The sequence below is a fragment of the Phaethon lepturus genome, unplaced genomic scaffold (genome assembly GCF_000687285.1).
Source record: "Phaethon lepturus isolate BGI_N335 unplaced genomic scaffold, ASM68728v1 scaffold36131, whole genome shotgun sequence".
NCBI classification, from domain to species: domain Eukaryota; kingdom Metazoa; phylum Chordata; class Aves; order Phaethontiformes; family Phaethontidae; genus Phaethon; species Phaethon lepturus.
The window spans coordinates 10-16,908 of NW_010516579.1; the positions used below are offsets into that span (position 1 = coordinate 10).

The following is a 16,899-nucleotide window of genomic DNA, read 5'->3' on the forward strand; positions in this document are numbered from 1 at the left end:
GGCAGAAATCACTGCTCAGGGATCGTCAGGTGGTGAGCAATTGCTGTATTGGGCATCACTTGTTCTTATACATTCCTTTGTCGGTATTATTATTGTTATCATTGTTGTTTCTTTCTCTCTTTCTTTCCTATTAAACTGTTTTTATCTCAACTCACGAGTTTGGTTTTTTCCTAATTCTCTCCCCTGTCCCACTGGGGGAGGGGGAGTGAGTGAGCGGCTGTGTAGTGCTTAGTTGCCAGCTGGGGCTAAACCACAATAGCATGATAGATGCTAAACTGCAGATGGCTTCACATGTGGTTGATTGAATGTTACGTCTCCATCTTCCCCAATCTCTCCAAAGCCAGGAGAGTAGGAGGAAAGATTCAGGGCTAGCTTGGCTGCATTCTTGTAAGTGAAGGCCCAGTCTAAGGTGACTGGCTTGCTGTCTCTCAGCTTTGTATTGTGTAAGCTATCCACAGGAGAGAATTTGTTCCAAAAATGCTATGACCTTCATTTAGAAGTTGTTCAACCTTGCTTTTACTACAGTTCAGCAATTTTAGCACCAAATGATGGAATTAGTCTGTATTTACCTTTGATAGTTACTGATATGTAAACTGTGTTGAGCAGTTGTTGGGGTTTTCTCACAGTCTCTCCTATTCAAGCTAAAAATGTCTGAACTAATAACGGTTCGCCTTCCCACCTCCCCCGCACGTGTATTTAAAGACATGTTCCATTTTATTAACTCTCAATTTTATTTTTTTGTTTTCCAAGTCTTCTGCATGCCTGCTCAGGTAACCATAGCAGCAAAGGATGTCTGTTTTCAGAGAGGATGCTCAAGCAGAACAGACATGTTGACTGAGCTGAGAAAGATCATTGATAAATGCCAGTGAATGAGTTGGTTCTTGCCATGTGGTGTCATCAGACCACACCAATAGCTAAGCCTCTTCTGACTTAGCCAAGCTTTGTCCACTGCAATGATATCTGTAATCCCCAAACTTTGCAGACTGAGTTTTTCCCACATCCTTCTGTATTCTCGCTTTTCTTTTTTTTTTCCAGTTTCATCTCCATCTCTGACCTACAGCATCAGCAGTGCGTGCCGTGCTGCAGCCACCTGACCTGGAGCACTAATGAATTTAAAGAATGGGCTCATCAAGGACAAGGTGCTTTACCCATGCACAACGCTTTGCCAAGGACTTACCTGATCTTGGTTGGCTATTTAACAGATGGAAGGCAAGAGAACAAAGAAAAGTTGGTAGATGGTTTCCTATATGTGAAAGACAATACTGGGATAATTCCATGTGAGGTATGTCCTCAGTCTGAGGGATTCTGTGTTTACTCCCACTTCTAGGGCAGTGTCACAGACCACCAGGGGCTTCACATGGTCTGCCGAAGTCTGTAGCATGGGAAATAACACATCTATGTAACAGGCAGGAAAAGAGCAAGCTCAGATCCTGGGGAGAGGATAGAACATGTCAAATTTGTCATTGCTATGAGAACAAATATTGAATGCGCTGTTCTGGAAAAAAGACACAGCCTAATGTACGGTTCTGTTAAATTCTCAACAGTACCACATGGCCTGGAAGACCTGGAAGTCGTAGCACTCCCCTTTATTTGTTGAATTCCAACTAGTGGAGCAGAAATAACTTTCTGGAGAGTTGTACTGGGTATTCAGTGATGCATTGATGACATACTTTCAGGAAACAATAACTTGCGTGACAGTGGCATTGAATTAAAAGGATTCCGAAGGCTCCCCCATTGCAAGGGGTGTCTAAATAAGAGGTAACCCCTGGAGTGGTGATGAAAGAGCACTGAGGTTGTGCTTTCCAAGGAGGTGAAGACTAGGAAAAAGTGATATTGTTGTCAACTTCTAACTGAAAACACAGGGGAGAAGAAAGCAGGTGAGAATTTTAGAAAAAGTCTGAAAATAACTAAGCCTTGCAGTGAATTAATTGTCACTTTTCTGGGAGGGTGTGACTGTAACCCAGGAAATGCTAGCTGTAGAACTCAGCAAATCTGTTCAGATTTGCATCTGGAAGGACAGAAGTACTCCATGCAAGATGAGTGGGCAGAAAACACTACTTTTATTTAGTAATGAAATCAAGCGGTAGAACAGGAGTTTGTGATGTGCATGCAAGGGCAAATTAGTAATGAAAGTTGTAAGTAATGCTGAGAAGACACACTGTAACTCATCTCAAGCTTTTATCTCGTCTTTTGTCTTAGCTCATGCATTTTGAACTTGAGTGGCTGGAGTCACTGTTCCTCTTCCCAAGCTGGTCATATATACCACAGACAGACCAGAGCACAGCAGGGTACATGGAAATCTTGGTGGATCCAGTGCCAGTAAATCTCCCAAAGGAAGTACCTGACAACATTCCAGTCACCTACCCAGCATCACCCGAGCCTCTGCTTACCTCCAGGTAAACACCTAGCATGCTTAACTCCATCATAGCACTGTTGCTCTGGTTTGGCAGATACCATGAAGAGCACTTGGCTTAGGGAGCCAAATTCTGTTTCTGCCACTGGTGGAAGCATAACGTTGAGTGGTGGAAGTAAAAGTTACACAGTAAAGCCACTTTTCATTAATCAGCTGTTTTCCAGGACTTTACTGGAAGTTTTTTTTCTGTATTTTGACAAAATAAGACAAATTTTAATTATTTCCAGATGTATTTTGATACTACAGAAAGGATATGAGAACAAAGTGATTCATGCTTCAGCTTTCACTGAGGCTAAAATTCACTCTTTTGATTAGCACAACTTTTTTTTCATCTACAGTGAACCAGAAATATTATTGAAAGTAATTCTAGATTCTACTATGAAATTAATATACACTACCACTCAAGTTCTTAGCAGATTTCTGAGATGAAGGTGCCAGTTAAACGTCAGCTGATAAGAGTATCTGTTGCCTTTAGCGGAAATAATACTTACAGTATGTGAAAATGTAGTCAATGGAATTGCCAATCTTACTGAAGTTGATAATTTCAGGTTGTGCTAGATCATCTTTTATCTTCTTGAGTAGAGAATTCTTGGTGTAATTTAATAACAATAAAATGTCACTACTCAGGCTGCTTTAGTTTCTTTTTAGTTTTATTTTCTTTTAATTGGGTTTATCTGCTTGGGAGAAACTTACTTGAAGCTTAAGTGTTTGATTTAGGTCAACAGACCTTTCTAAACAAGAAAACTATTTCTATGTTTCTGTGTACAGTCTCAGGCTTTTAATATAAAGCTCCTCTGCTATTCCCTGATATCTGACCAATTTTCCATGTTCCTTCTTTAAAAATGTTACCAATAAATGTTACCAATAATAGTGTGTGTGGATGTCCTGGTATTTCTTTTAAACAAAAGTCATAAAGTTAGATAATTGTTTATATGTTTTAGACTCAAGAATGTGTTTGTTTAGAGTAAGTGGGATGGTTGTATTCAAGTCCAGTAGGAGTTGAAATGAAATGACAAACATATGTTTGTTTGAACTTAATTTCCAAAAATGGGAAAAAAATTCAAGTTTGAAATGACAAACAGAAACAACTAAAGAAATGTCACCTTTCTCTCCTGTCATCTGCTTTCAGTTTTGCTGCTCTTTCACCCTGTGCCAAGTTTGTTAGGAAGGCCCCATTGTGCTTTCAGACCTCTTTTGCTTATAGGCTTAGAGCTTCCACAGTGTCACATTCCATGAATCTACAAAGCCAAATCCTATTTTCTGATGAAGAATTGCTTGTGACTTTTTTTTTATTATTTTTTCCCCCCTTTTGACGTATAATTAGCTTCTTTTTTGTGGTAAAGCTTTTTATAATCTGTCTGTTGTTATGGAACATAGGAATTTGTTCAACATAACCCTGCTGTCTTCAATTATTTCTTAAAATGTCAAAGGGATTTAGTATACAAAAGTTGAAGTAAGAATTTTGTTTGTAAAACAGTATTTGGCTATGTGTCTGAGAGATGGTCCATATTACCTTGTTGGATCCTTTATTCCCGGAAAGTGTGTGCTGCGTATTTGTTTATTTTGCTTTTGAGATACTTTAGAATTCTTCTTTCCTCTCTGATTTCCTTTGCCTCCTCAATTGCTCTCTAGGATTCCATGTAAGAAAAGATCAAAGCTCACTGTGGCAGGTGAATTGGCCAGACTCGGGCCTCTACTTTGTATTCACAAGACATTCTTCTTTCTGTTTCTGAAGTGCTTCTCCTCAGCTGTCTGGGTCCCTGTGCTGGTGCAGGTAAGTCTTTGGAATTTTACTCACGAATTCACCGTCTGTATCTGTGTGTGTGCTAGTTGCTCAATTTTTTGAAGCTTGCCGTTGACTTCCTCATTTGATTTATTCTTCCTTTTACTAGTGATTCTCTCTCTTTTTTTAATTTTATTCCATGCAACCTACAATAGTCCTTGTATGTAAGAAGTCCGGTACTATGCCCTGCAGAAATACAGCCCTCCTCCCTCACACAGTTGCAGTGTCCCTGAACATCTTGCAGATATCACCTTTTTGCTAAGAGTGTGAAGCAGTCCTCTTGAAGGAAAAGGTTTTTTGGGTGGGGTTATTTGGGTCATGAAGAATTTTTTCCAGTGCAGGAGATGCTGATGTTACTTTTGGTTTCTCTGCTCTAGAAGCCCAACCAGCTGGCATGGCATCATATCCTCCAGTTGGGTCACAGCTACACAATAACAGGCCTGATTATGTCCAGCTTGAAGAAATCTGGACACAGGATGTTTGTCACCAGTGTTTCTTCCTGCCTTCTGCCCTACTGTGCAGAGCAGGTGAGGGAGCAGCCACTGGACAGTGTTTGGCAAGGAGAATCCACTCAGTCTTCTTCCCTTGAGACTGCTGAGCAGCTCAGTGATTCCTTGGAGCTGGGAGTTGAAAAGGAGAGGCCAGGATCAACCAAAGAGTCCAAGATCATCTCATATGTGGTAAGGATTTGTAGGTCACCCACTTGTGCTGTGGGGTTTCAGCTCCTGGCCTGCAAGCTCTTATTTTCATCATTAATTTATTTCCTTATTGCTCAGATTTATGAGTCTCTTATGTTCTGGGACTGTACACTCCTGTAACTTTGATTGCTTTCTATTTAGGGAACTGTCACCAAAATACTCAATGTCCAAGCTGGTCTCTTTTTACTGGATAACAAAGTCTGCTTGTGCCTTGCATACCAGCAGTTGTTGAATTCTGCACGTGGACTCCGACCAGGAGCACGTGTGGAGGTAAGTTGTGAGACTTACAAGGCATAAAGCACTCAGTGGAAAAGAGTCGGGCACTGGGGATGGCTTGTAAGTGTGTGGGTCAACAGAAGACTAAGGGAACATTGGTATTATTTCACCAAGTATCTGGAACAAAATTGGGGATCTTTACTGTCTCAGCTTGGTCATGAGAATCAAAATTATAATTATCTGATTCTTTCCTAAGCAGTGCCAGGTCCCTCAGGCCCATTTGTTTTATAGGTAATCCAATAGAGTGACAAAAGATTTAGGGTGGGGTGATGGTTTTGGGAAATGATGGCAGACTAGCCCTCTCCTCTCTAACGTTCTATGTCTGTGTATCTCAGCTCATCGATGTTCACCTCCTTCAGAAGCCTCTGGTATCCTTCCCTTTCATTGTACTTGGTGCTTGCCTGAGCAGCACCGTTGTGCTGAAGAGTTTTTCAAGGCTCAGCACCCCCTACCAGCCACCAGCCTCTTCAGGAAATCTCTACTTACATTTGCTCTTCCGCTACAATCTTGGTATGCCATTCTACCTCTGGCTGGTAAGCCTCCTGGAGATGTTTGAGGAGAGGTAAGGACAGTTCTTCTGAAGTCAGGCTATGTGTAAATGTGCTTTGTAGGCTACCTGAGTGTCTTCTAGACCAAGCATTCACAAAATTACTGTGTTTGGATACTAATAGCAGCAGCAATTGCTTCTGTTTACTGGCCTAAGTAAGCAATTTGTCTAGCTTTCACATCGTGGCCAGTTGCTTGTAGCTTGCAGCTGTTCTTATGAGAAAATCCTGTACATTTTTCAAGTGCATGTGCAGTAATTCCACTGTTCTCAGAAAGCTGCATGCTCCAGAGCATGTGCTCACATACTCCCACCTAGAAGTTTTGTCTTGAAACATGGAAGCACCGTAGGGATCTTTGCCTGCCAGTGTGGTTTGCTTGGCAAATCAAGGTGAGCACTGAGGCTGGAGCTGGAAACTTCTGCTACACCCAGATCACAGCTGATACAAAGGCTCTTGTGTCCTGGCTCCTCGCATTTTTAGATATTCTGAGTATTGCCATATATAGTATGAGCATTCATTTGAGAGCCTCTGTCTTAGCAGATTTTCCCACACGTGCTTGTCCCTGGGTCTTTCAGATGGCTTCCTGCTGTCCCTGATGGCTGCACTCTGTTCACGTGACAGCTGTGGACCAGTTTCTGGGTTTACTTCTGGGTTCTGCTTGTGAAAATATTCATGTTCTGGAATAGTTATGGTTGATCACTGTAACTGCTGCCTTGGACTTTAAAAACTAAAATGTACATATTTAATCTCAGGCAGTCAAGCAGCAGTTTGTAGAATGCTCAGTCTTCCTGTACTTTACTGGCACTGTGGAATTTTTACCATGCTTTCCAATAAAGCAGCTTCAGTTTTGCTCTTGGAATGATGCTAGCTATAAGTTTCAGTTTTTATTAGCTTTTTCACTTCCTTTAAATGTGATTGCTAAGTCCTGCTACTGCTTGAAAGTTGTTCCAGTGGGTTAGTTCCTATCTCTTTTTACGTGAGTCCACTTTCTGTTATTAAGTCTTTTTTAGACTGACAGTGTGGTCACTTCCAAACATTCAAAAGCAGTGAGCTAGACTTCTGAAAGGAACACAATGCAAGGAAAATATGGGAACGAAAGTAATCTGTGATTGCTTATGTCTTGTGATTTTTGCACCCTGTAAAAGAAAGCCAAGTATACCTAACATGAGTAGTCATATCAAGCTTAGCCAAAATGCAACATCCATTTGTGTGACTTAGAGGGAGATTATTTGGAGGTGGGGGTTTTTTTGTCCACTTGAGTTTTGAATTTTTTCCAATCTGTCCACTTCTATATATTCTCCTGTTCCTTGTCTGCTTGCCTGACATAAATCTGCATCGCCCTTAAATTTTCCTTTTTTTAATTGCTTCACGTTCTTTTGTGCTCTCCTTAGTTCTTGTCCTACATAGCACGTTTATTCATAACAAGCAAAAAGAATCCCTGACTTACATGCAAAACTCACTAAGAAGTGATGACTGCTAATGCTTCTAACTGTCTTAATTTTTTTCAGATTTTCTTGTTTCTTTGGGCGCCGTCGACTGTTGCTTAGCTCTATGCACCGAAACCCTGGAGCTGCTGAGAAGTTCCTTGTCCCCCTTCTGCAAGCTGTAGTGCCAGACAGAGAAGAAGCAAGAGATATTTATAATGAAATCCTAGCAAAAATACACCACTGTCCCCTGCAGAAGGTAAATGCTCTGTGAGGTGTTTCGTGTTTGTCTGATGGGAAGAAATTCAGCTGATTCACTCTTTCTTTCTTTCTTCTTAGTATTTGACCCTGAACCCTCCATGCCAGGCCCCATCTCTGTCTGCAGTTTACCGTGTGGCAGAACAGAAGAGCTGGGAAGGTTTCAGCCCATCACAGCTGCTTTCCCCCTTGGAGGCGCAGCACATGGGCACCCAGGAGCTGAATCGCAGACTGGCCTGGTCCTACTGTGCACACTCGGCAGGAAGTTTCCAGCCCCGATTGGTAAGTGCCTAGTTCCCTTTACTGTCTGTGCCTTGAGAGTTCCCAGTTCCCATGCTTTCCAGCAACCTGCCTGATGCATGCCTGTTAGGGAGTGATGCTGCTTTTCTCACCTGTGGTATACTGAATGCAGGCTGAATTCAGGCTGCTGCTACTCATACTTTGATTTATGGCCTTCAAAGATGGGAAGTGTTTGATGCTCTTTGCAGCTTCCTTTCTGTTGCAGATACTACTGGGTGTGCTGAGAGTTTCCTCCAGGAGCGGTTCCCTCCAGCTGCAGGACAGGAGCAGCACGCTTCCCTGTGTGATAGCCCATAAGGATGGTAGCCCCTTTGCCCATACAGCTCTCATAGGTATGGCCAGCTAAGCTAAGTTTGAGAGTGCTGGGCTTTTGCTGTTCTGCCATCCAGCTCCAAAACAAGGAAGAGGAGACTTAGTGTGGAGGTGCTGAACTGTCCCTGCCTGGCCTTGTGACTTTAAAATGAGGAAACTGAGCTTGCTGGTTTTATGTTCTCTTTTTATTATCTCAGCTCCTTTCTCTGATGTGTTTGCAGGATCGCTCTTGCAGGTGGAAAACTACCAGCTCGTAGTGGAGAGATTCCTTCAGACTGATTTTTCCTCCTGGGAGCAGCTGGCAAATCTGGAGCATGTGAGGGAGAAAAAAAACAGGCAAGTCTCTTTAGTCAGTGCCCAAGTGAAATCATCATTCTCCAGCTCCACAGCTATTTTGGACTATGGCAAAGCTACTTATCAGCATGGTATTTCAGTGCCAAAGCAACTGTCCTTTGCTATTTGCAGGAAGGGGGATCTTTCTCAGCAACAAACCCACTGTCTCCATTTTATTCAGAATACACCCAGCCTGGTAGCAGCCTTCTACTTCACCCTTTCCTGCTTCTCCCGCTGATTACCTGTGGGGCGCTCGCAAAAAGTGCTTCTCCCAGATAACCACTTGTTTCAGACAGCCACCTGTCAGGAACAGGGAGTTTCACTGCTATCATTTGTCGTTTCAGTGTCTATGTGCAGTTCTACTTTGAGGATGTTCAGGTTCTCCATGCTGCTGAAGGACAAATCCAGAAAGGCCTTAGGAGTGGAAACAGCTCCTCATTGAGGAAGAAGGATGATGGCAGCTTAACATCTGAGCTAGAAGCCCCAGAAGCAAAAATGCTGAAATTGGAGGATCCCAAGCCAGATACTCACAGAGATGATAACTGTCAGGGAGCCCGGAGCAGCAGCTGTGTATCTCACCTATTCTTGGTTACCCAGAAAGAGGGTCTTATGTTACGCAATTACCAACTACCCAGAGAAGATGATGGAGAAAGACAGGAGCTGCAGCACAGTTTCCAAGCCACAGTGCTGTGGCTGGGGAGACCTCGGCTCTGGAGCCATCCCAGAGAAATTGAGAATCTACCGGAGCTGGAGGAGACCAGCTGTGATGGAGACAAGGGCATTACATGGCAAGAAGTGAGGCAGGAGGCAGCTTTAGAGTGTGCTTTGATACAGCTGGGAACTGGCTCCTCTGGGAGCTTGTCCTTAATATAATTAAGGATCTAAATTCCTAAATCAACAAGAGAGTGGTTTTTGTCTTGGTTATCCTTGATGGTGCTAACCTTACTTCTCCAGCAAGACATCCTCTGCTGGGCTTGCTCCATTTTTGCTTTATCTTTCATTTTCTACCTTTTTCTTAACTTTTCTCATCACCTTTTCTCTCTCCCTCTCTCCCCTCCCCTGCCAGGCACTACTGCTCTTCATGGGGAAGTCTCTGCGATGGTTTCCATTTCTGCACCTGAATGGGCTGTATCGTTTCATTGTGCCCCACTGCTCGGTAAGAGAGAGGTTGTTGTGCTGTTTCCTGTGGAGACTTTTTAGTGAACTGCATGTGGGAGTTGGAGTCAGAGGTTGACTGAGCTCTTTTCAAGGCTTGGAATTCCCATCTGTCTTGCCAAGGAACTGCTTCAGTTCTGTGTTTGGTTAAAATTCTCAGAGCTCTGAGTTCAGTGGAATTTTTTTTTCTTTAAACCATTGTCCTTCAGTGGCCCATTTTTCCTATATAGCTTTCATCTCCTTCCTTCAATAGTCTTCTTTCTTGTCTCTCTCTCTCTTGTGTTCTTCTCTCAGGACCTGGAAGTGTTTGACAAGCTCTGTTTTTCACCTGTGCCAGCGAAGTTCCTGAGCAGGTCACCTTGCCCCCTGTGCCTGCCTGTCCAAGATACCTGGCACTTACAGCATGAGACATGGATATCCTGTCTGACTGAGCGCCAGGTATGCAGTGCCTTATTGCTCTGGGCTTTCACAGGCGACTTGTAGATCTCCCCAGAACTAGCTCAGAAAAGTGTCTATAACAGAATGTTTTGCTGATGAGACCATTCTGCTCTAAGCTCCATCAGAAGCTGCTGCTGGGCTTCACATTTTCCTGCCTCAGAATTAATCTATGGAGGAAGCATCAGTTGCTTGGTGTAGCTCTAAGCATGCAGAGCTTGTCTGTACTGCTCTAGCTGGGGGCAGCTGTAAACTGCAATCCATCTGAGTCTCCCTCACTTCTAGCTGGCAGCCATGTCGGTGCTGACAGGCAAGGACCAGAGAATTTCCTCCATTCCAGAAGTACTTAGCAACAGGTACGTTGATCTGCACTGAATTAGATGTGACCGTGTCTTAGGGAATGGGTCTGGATTTGTCTTTACTGAAGACAGTACTACCTTAAACAACGATGACTTATCCGCCCTAGGAATGTGGTTTGGAAATCTTCCTATGTGCAAGTAGTCCAAGCTGACCCCATCCTGTTTATCAAAGTTAATGGGATTGCAGGTGACAAAACTGCAAAATGGTGTCTAGAAATTTGAGCTACTACTGGTGTGGAATGGCTTCCAAAGGTCTCTGCTAAATTCCTGTCAGAAGTGGAAACAGGTGAAGCAGAGAAAATGAGTCTGAATGTGTGAGGTTTTTCGACTGTTTTAGCATAACTTGCTCAAACAAATACTGAGGTTAGAAGCTTTTCTGTTCAAAGCATGTTTAATCTGAGGTGATGAGCATGCACACTGAAATCGTCACCAGTGCCTTATGGTAAACGGAGTTTTTCTTTGCTTGGCTTCTTCCTCTAACTAAGAAAAACAATCAGGAGTTAAGCAGGTAGGAAGGCTGTAATGCCTCTCTCTTTCTTCTTCACTGCTGAGCCTGAAGAACCAGAAAATGAGTTAAAGTGGCTGTTTGTCCCTGGGTGGGGTACACTGCAGCAAGCTGCCCTCACTCCAGTAGCTCAGATCCTCAAGGGCAGGTTCCCCTGAAACTGGGCTCAAGCAACAGTACTCTACCGTGTCCTTTGTGGAAATCTTGGAGTCGGGCCTTCTTGCACTCCCTTTGTCCTCGGGCAGGACAGAAACCCTGGTCTGCTCTCAGTTTCACAGGTTCCCTTGTTTCTTTCTCTGGTGAGATAGTGGAGAGGACCTTGTGTGCCTCTCCCAAGAATGAGAAGCTATCTGTGACTCTCGGCCTTCAACAGCAGAAAGGTAAGATTGTGACAGCCTGTCAGGTAACAACAGATTGATTCTCACTTCCTTCTTTTTCAGAGAGACAGTGCACTCGGCTAACTGTGCTCCTGTATCTGAGAACAGTGGAAGTATGCCAAGATGTTGCATCCCATTGCATGTCGGAGGGCTGGGAAGCTGTGTGTTGGGGATGAGAATGGGGATACTCTGCCTGGAAAAGTCTGTGAGGTGGAACAGTGATAGCCTCATTGTGATGGGAGGGAAAACACCTCTAGCAGGTCCAGCTCAGTGACAGACTATTCTACCTGCGTGTGAGCTCATGGTGTGTGTGGTTCTGTATCTCCTCAGGGAGTCTGCTAGCCAGTGATCACAGCGTGAAGCTAAGTGTCTCAGTTGCTCCAGGCTCCCCTGTTGTCGTGGACGTTTACATTGCTGCCACCTATCTGCAGCATCTCTGGGGTTTGCTACCTGGAGCCCAGCTCCTCTTCCAGAACTTGGAACGCAAAATCTCCAGGTACCCCTGTCTTTAGAACGCTGATCTGGGCCCCAGCTCTGACCCCTCTTACTGTCTTTGGAACCGTCTCTAAATCTTTCTTCTTGTGGACTTTCCTCATCCCTTGCCCATGCCTTTGTGTCTCCCAATCCCTTGCTACAAATGATTTTTCTACCATATTACAGATGAAGACCAGCCCAGCCATGCCAAGAAAGCTGAGCGGTATGGTTTCTACGAGCTCTTTCTGACATCTACTCTTTCATATTGCAGATTCCATAATGTTTATTGCACCTACATTGCCTCCAGCTGTGTAAGCATCGTAACTCTGCCAGCTTCTCACCTACCTCTTCCTTCAAGGTGAGTCCAGGGTCTCTTCCCACTCTACAGTGTCCCAAGAAAGGTTTCTATGTTCCAAGCTTCTCACATTCCTGTTTCTTCTAGTCCTGCAGAAGAAGCCTCATCCCCCTCACTAGTGTTTCTATCCAACTTGCAACTTCACCTGCAACACCTGACCCAGGCACGGATTTTATGCCACTTGTCCTGTGTACTGACGCTGTCCCTGCAATGGGTTTGCTCATTTTGCAGCAGCATCTTCAAAGAGGTATTCAAGCTTCCACAGAGATAATTTGTGAGGAGCCTTGCAGATTTTCTACTCTGACACATCCTCTGCTACCATGTAGAGGAGTTCCTATCCCAATTCCAGACCTCTTTTTCCAGTGTCTGAAAAGGACTTGCTTATTAGAAAGGGACCAAAATGACAAGTGATTACAAGTGTGCATCTGATATCAGGCAGGCTGGCAGCTAGGACTGAGGGTAAAGTGAGGCCATTTGGGGGGGAATCCTGCTCTATTAATGCTCTGTTTTTCCCATGTTCACTGCTGTTAGGGTTCAGCACCTTGCAGCAGGTCATTTTTCTCCCCATAGAAACCCTTCCCCAAGACAGTCATTGGAAATGCAATGAAGTTCTTTAATCCTTTGCATACTTAATTAGGGGAGGGTTAAAAGAAGCAGTGGCCCTTCCCCTTCTCTCTCATACCCACCCATACATAGCTGTAGCTTTACTCTTCCTTCAGGGGAGGTGCACCCGATACAGTCCACCATGTCCATCACACATAGGAGTGAGGCAAGCCAGCGCACGGTAAGCATGTAGAGATTGGGTATGGGAAGAGGTGGGTGGGAGGGAACAAACTGCACCACAGAGAGGAGGGGAAACTCAGATCCAGGATGGGATGTGGACAGAGCAGCAAAGATAGAAGTTAGAGTTGTCATGTCTTCCCAGATGTGAAGAAACCTCCCTCCGCATCTTAGTCTGCCTGCTCTCTCCATAGGGTGGTGGTGGAGGATGGAACAGGTGAAGCTGTGGTGCTGTGCAGGAACCAGCACGTGGCAGCAATGCTGGGCCTGAGCCTTCCTGATTGGGAAGCTCTGCAGAACTGTGTGCAGAGCAGGGGCAGAGTGTCCATTCAGCATGGGGAAGCTACTGGCACAGGGGTGAGTGCGTTATTCTGGTAGCGATTGCAGCGTACTGGGCTCAAGCCTCAGCTGGACTGGATTTCCTTTTTACTGTGGGTGTTCTAGTCACTGGCAACACACCCTTTCCTTCCTCAGTGTGTGGAGGAACCTGAGGATTTTGTTGCTTGCTACCTAAGGAGCCTGTGCAGGAGTCCTCTCATCTGTCGCCCTATTCTGCTGGATTTCAGCCTAGACAGGAAGCCCTCCAAGATCCTGCAGCCTGGTAAGCAAGCACTGTTGGCTTTTGTAATATTTAGTGTGGGAAGGAAGGGAGGAATCATCTCAGCAGGCTGGGGAAGGAGAGCTGCATTCACTGCCCACAAAGCCAGATCTTTGGAGGATTTCCATGGAATTGTGAGTTCTGTACTGTAGAGCTAAGATGTGTCTTAGCAGAACCATGGTTACAAAAATACAGGAATAATATTCTAAAAGTCACTATATACAACAATACTATACATTATTTTTTCTACTTTATACAGAAGCATTAAAATACTATTGAATTGTCCTCGTAGTTGTGGTGAACAACTTGGAGCTTCTCTGTTCAAATTTTATGTAGAGTTCCAGGAAAATCTATCAGCTAAACAACCAGGATAGTAATTGTTCCAAGGTGTCAGTAGGGGGGAGGTGGAGGCTGTATGTGTGTGTGGTAGTGGTGGTGGGAAATAACATGTTTTATTAGCATCCCCCTTTTGTCCTCCCATCCCTGATATTCAAGTACGGGTTTATTTCTGTGGGGTACCTCAGACACAAAACTTACTCTGTTTTAGAGCAAGGTTCCCAGTCCTTGGCTGGGACAGGATTCTGGCTAGTCAGAGTTACTGTGCAGACCTCTCAAATCAAGTGGGTTTTGACTTTAAACAGGACAGCAGGAAGAGTCAAGACTAGGCCTGAAAATCCTCACCATGGCCACAGAGTTTAAAGCACTGAGTGGGTGCTGATGTCTGAGCTTATGCTGCCACGACTGTGTGGTTGCTGCATTAAGGGGACATTCTTCTTAGCTGCTTGCACTAACACTAGCGCTTGAGTATGAGTCCAGGTGCTGCAGGGGTTGATTTGCTAAGCTCGCCAGCGGACGCTCTGCTGTGGAGACCTTATAATTTGGCTACCATATAACGCTGTCTGTAAGGCCAGGTTGCTGGCCTTATCTTTATATGAAATCCAGTGCATCAGCTATGTGAGCAGCACATAGTTCACAGTGTTTCACAGTGTGAAATGTCTGCTTCCTCCAAGCTGGAGGGATGCTGGCCAAATGCATTCATCTGCTTACATCCTGGATTCATTAATCATGCTGTCCTTTGAGGTTTAGGAGATATCAAGCAGCTGCTGCAAGGCCTTCCCTCCCCCAGCAACTTCTACAGCTGTGTGCTAGAGCAGAGCAGGAGCCCTGTACTGAGTTGTATCTTTCCCATTCAGCTCCACTGCAGCTGAGAAATTTTCGGGGCAGTGAAGTGGAGTTTGTGTCACAAGTGGGACCTCGGCCGAGCCTGCTGTGCCTGAATGTGGAGGAAGTGGAACGAGATGCCTTAACCTATCTGAACAGCGAGAGGATGAGGAGGACATCTAGTCACTGCCAAGTGGGAGCCACTGCTTAACATCTCTCCTATTGGGAGAGGAATTACGGAAATACCTACTGGGATTGGGAGCTTTTGTTTTTTAATCCCCTTTCCAGTGGGAGCAGGGGCCTGTGAGCACCAGGTAAAGGGTGCAGTCTTGTGACTTGTGGGGTTCCTGAATGGTCATTCTGGACCATTGCCACCAGCAATACTGGGCAATGTTTTGGAAGAGAGATGTTCAATACTTTGGGCCTAGGGCACACAATGTGTGTATTTTATTGGTAGTATCTACTAAATAAAGCTATTGAAATACGGTTTAAATAACACTATCTATTTTAGTTTTAGGGTTTACTTGCTATATGGGGAATGAGGCAAAAAGTAGATGCTCAGTTTGAGCCAGAGCCAGCCAGGCATTTTGTAAATCATTCACTCTCTTCATGTGAAACTGCAGTTGCCACAAGGCATAGTCTTCTTAACCCAACTGAAATTATTAAAATTATGGTTTTAAAGCATTTCCTTTCTCCAGGAAGAGAAGGGAAGTGAATAAGTTACTGTTTGGAGACTAAATCATGGTGCTAAATCACAGTACTATATGGGCATTTGTTTTGCAGCTTAAGCAGCAGCCTGAATATTACATGGGGCTGGCAACAAGGCAGTGAGCTGCGATACAAATTCACAACATGCTACAGGCTTGCCCATCTGTTCGTGATTAGGAAGGGGATGACTGCAATGGCATGTGCCAGTATCCATGGTGGCACAGCAGACTAACCAATATGACACTTGGGAGATCACCATTTAAAGAGATTCCTCATGACCAAGTGTTCAGCGCTTCGGCAAAATAACAAACCAATCCTTCATCTTGTGCTATAGGCTAGTAAGTTCTACACACAGTTACTTCCCTGCCTTACTCAGTGTGTAGTGCTGACAGCACGTTTAAACAACTGCTCTTTGGGGTTTTGTTTGTTCAGTGTTTCCCCTGCCTTTCCCCTTTCATCCTTAGTTTGAACCTTATATTAAACTCCAGGGGGTGGGTCTATTAAGCATATGTAAAGCATCTTCCCTCTCAAGGCCTGCTGGCTGCCAAAGCATGAGTGGCACAAGACATGACAGCTGCCACCAGTCAACAAAGTTCTGAGACTCCATCCTAAAAGAGGTTGCCAAAACAGCTTAAAGCAAAGGTCTGCACAAGTTTTGCTGTGACAGTCTTTTTGTCTATAGGTGTTTTCTGCAAAATGGTAAAGATTTTTGCGAAAGTTTATCCCCCACCCTCATAAACTGTCTCAGCCTGAGGAAAATGGTGATTGACTGTACATGATGTAAGAGGAAAAGTTTGAAATCTGATTTAAAAAGTGCAGCTGAAAGTAGTCCTGTAATATGAATAACATATTAACAGATAGTGCTACAGAAACAGGCAGTGCCAGGTCACAGAGTCTTATTTAAAACCAAAAAAACGCAAATTTGTCTCTAATTACATTTATGTTTAATACCTGTGTTTACGTCTGAATTTGAACTTTCCAGTTGTATCTTACTAATCTCTCTCTTTTCCTCCTCATTACGTATGATAGTCTTCTGTCTGCTGCCACACTAACTAGTCACCTCTCTCTCTCATTTCAAATTACAAATGCAATCATTTAGACACGCTGGACTGCAGACATGCTCTTTGCCTTTGCCAGGTTGAAGGCCTAACACTTCTTCAAAGCCTGTTGGCTGTTTTTTAATGCATCACTGTTCTGCCATTCACAGCGTCTTTTTCAAAAGGGACTGTAATGACAGTCTTCTGAGAAGACCGGATAGATTAACTGGCCCTCTCATTTACAGTTTTATTAGGACATTCAGAGAATCACAAGACATGAGATGGGCAAATCAAATTGAAGGACCAGTTCTCAGATGTATTGCAGGAAACCCTTTCCCAGTTTGTCTCTGAGCTTCTATCCATGGGTAGATACTAGGTTACTTCAGACAAGAGAACAGATCTTGTTCCTGTTGTTGGAGTTTTTCCTTTGTTTATGCAACTTTCCTTATCATGTTCCTCGCTCTCTTGCTGAAGCCAAACAAAGCATCCTGCTGCTAGCATGGGTAAGAAATAATAATACAAGAGAGAAATCAGCTGGTTTCATGTTTGCGCTACCACCTGCTCTGGAACTGGGAGGAGCTCTTAAACATTCTCAGCCCAAGAGGGAGGAAAG

General features: G+C 44.2%; 1 protein-coding gene across 1 annotated transcript; it reads left to right on the forward strand.

Moving 5' to 3' along the window:
* Positions 1–982: 982 nt before the first annotated feature.
* On the forward strand, positions 983–14,752 carry CTC1 (CTS telomere maintenance complex component 1; the record flags this gene model as incomplete). Its single annotated transcript, XM_010296088.1, has 22 exons — positions 983–1,282; positions 2,200–2,396; positions 4,046–4,187; positions 4,574–4,876; positions 5,036–5,164; positions 5,506–5,732; positions 7,224–7,398; positions 7,479–7,679; positions 7,903–8,029; positions 8,231–8,345; positions 8,687–9,137; positions 9,409–9,498; positions 9,792–9,935; positions 10,218–10,288; positions 11,067–11,176; positions 11,504–11,669; positions 11,919–12,005; positions 12,090–12,249; positions 12,722–12,786; positions 12,977–13,139; positions 13,257–13,383; positions 14,574–14,752. Coding segments are annotated over 22 exons (3,729 nt in total), but the record flags the coding sequence as incomplete, so codon positions are not given.
* Positions 14,753–16,899: the final 2,147 nt, after the last annotated feature.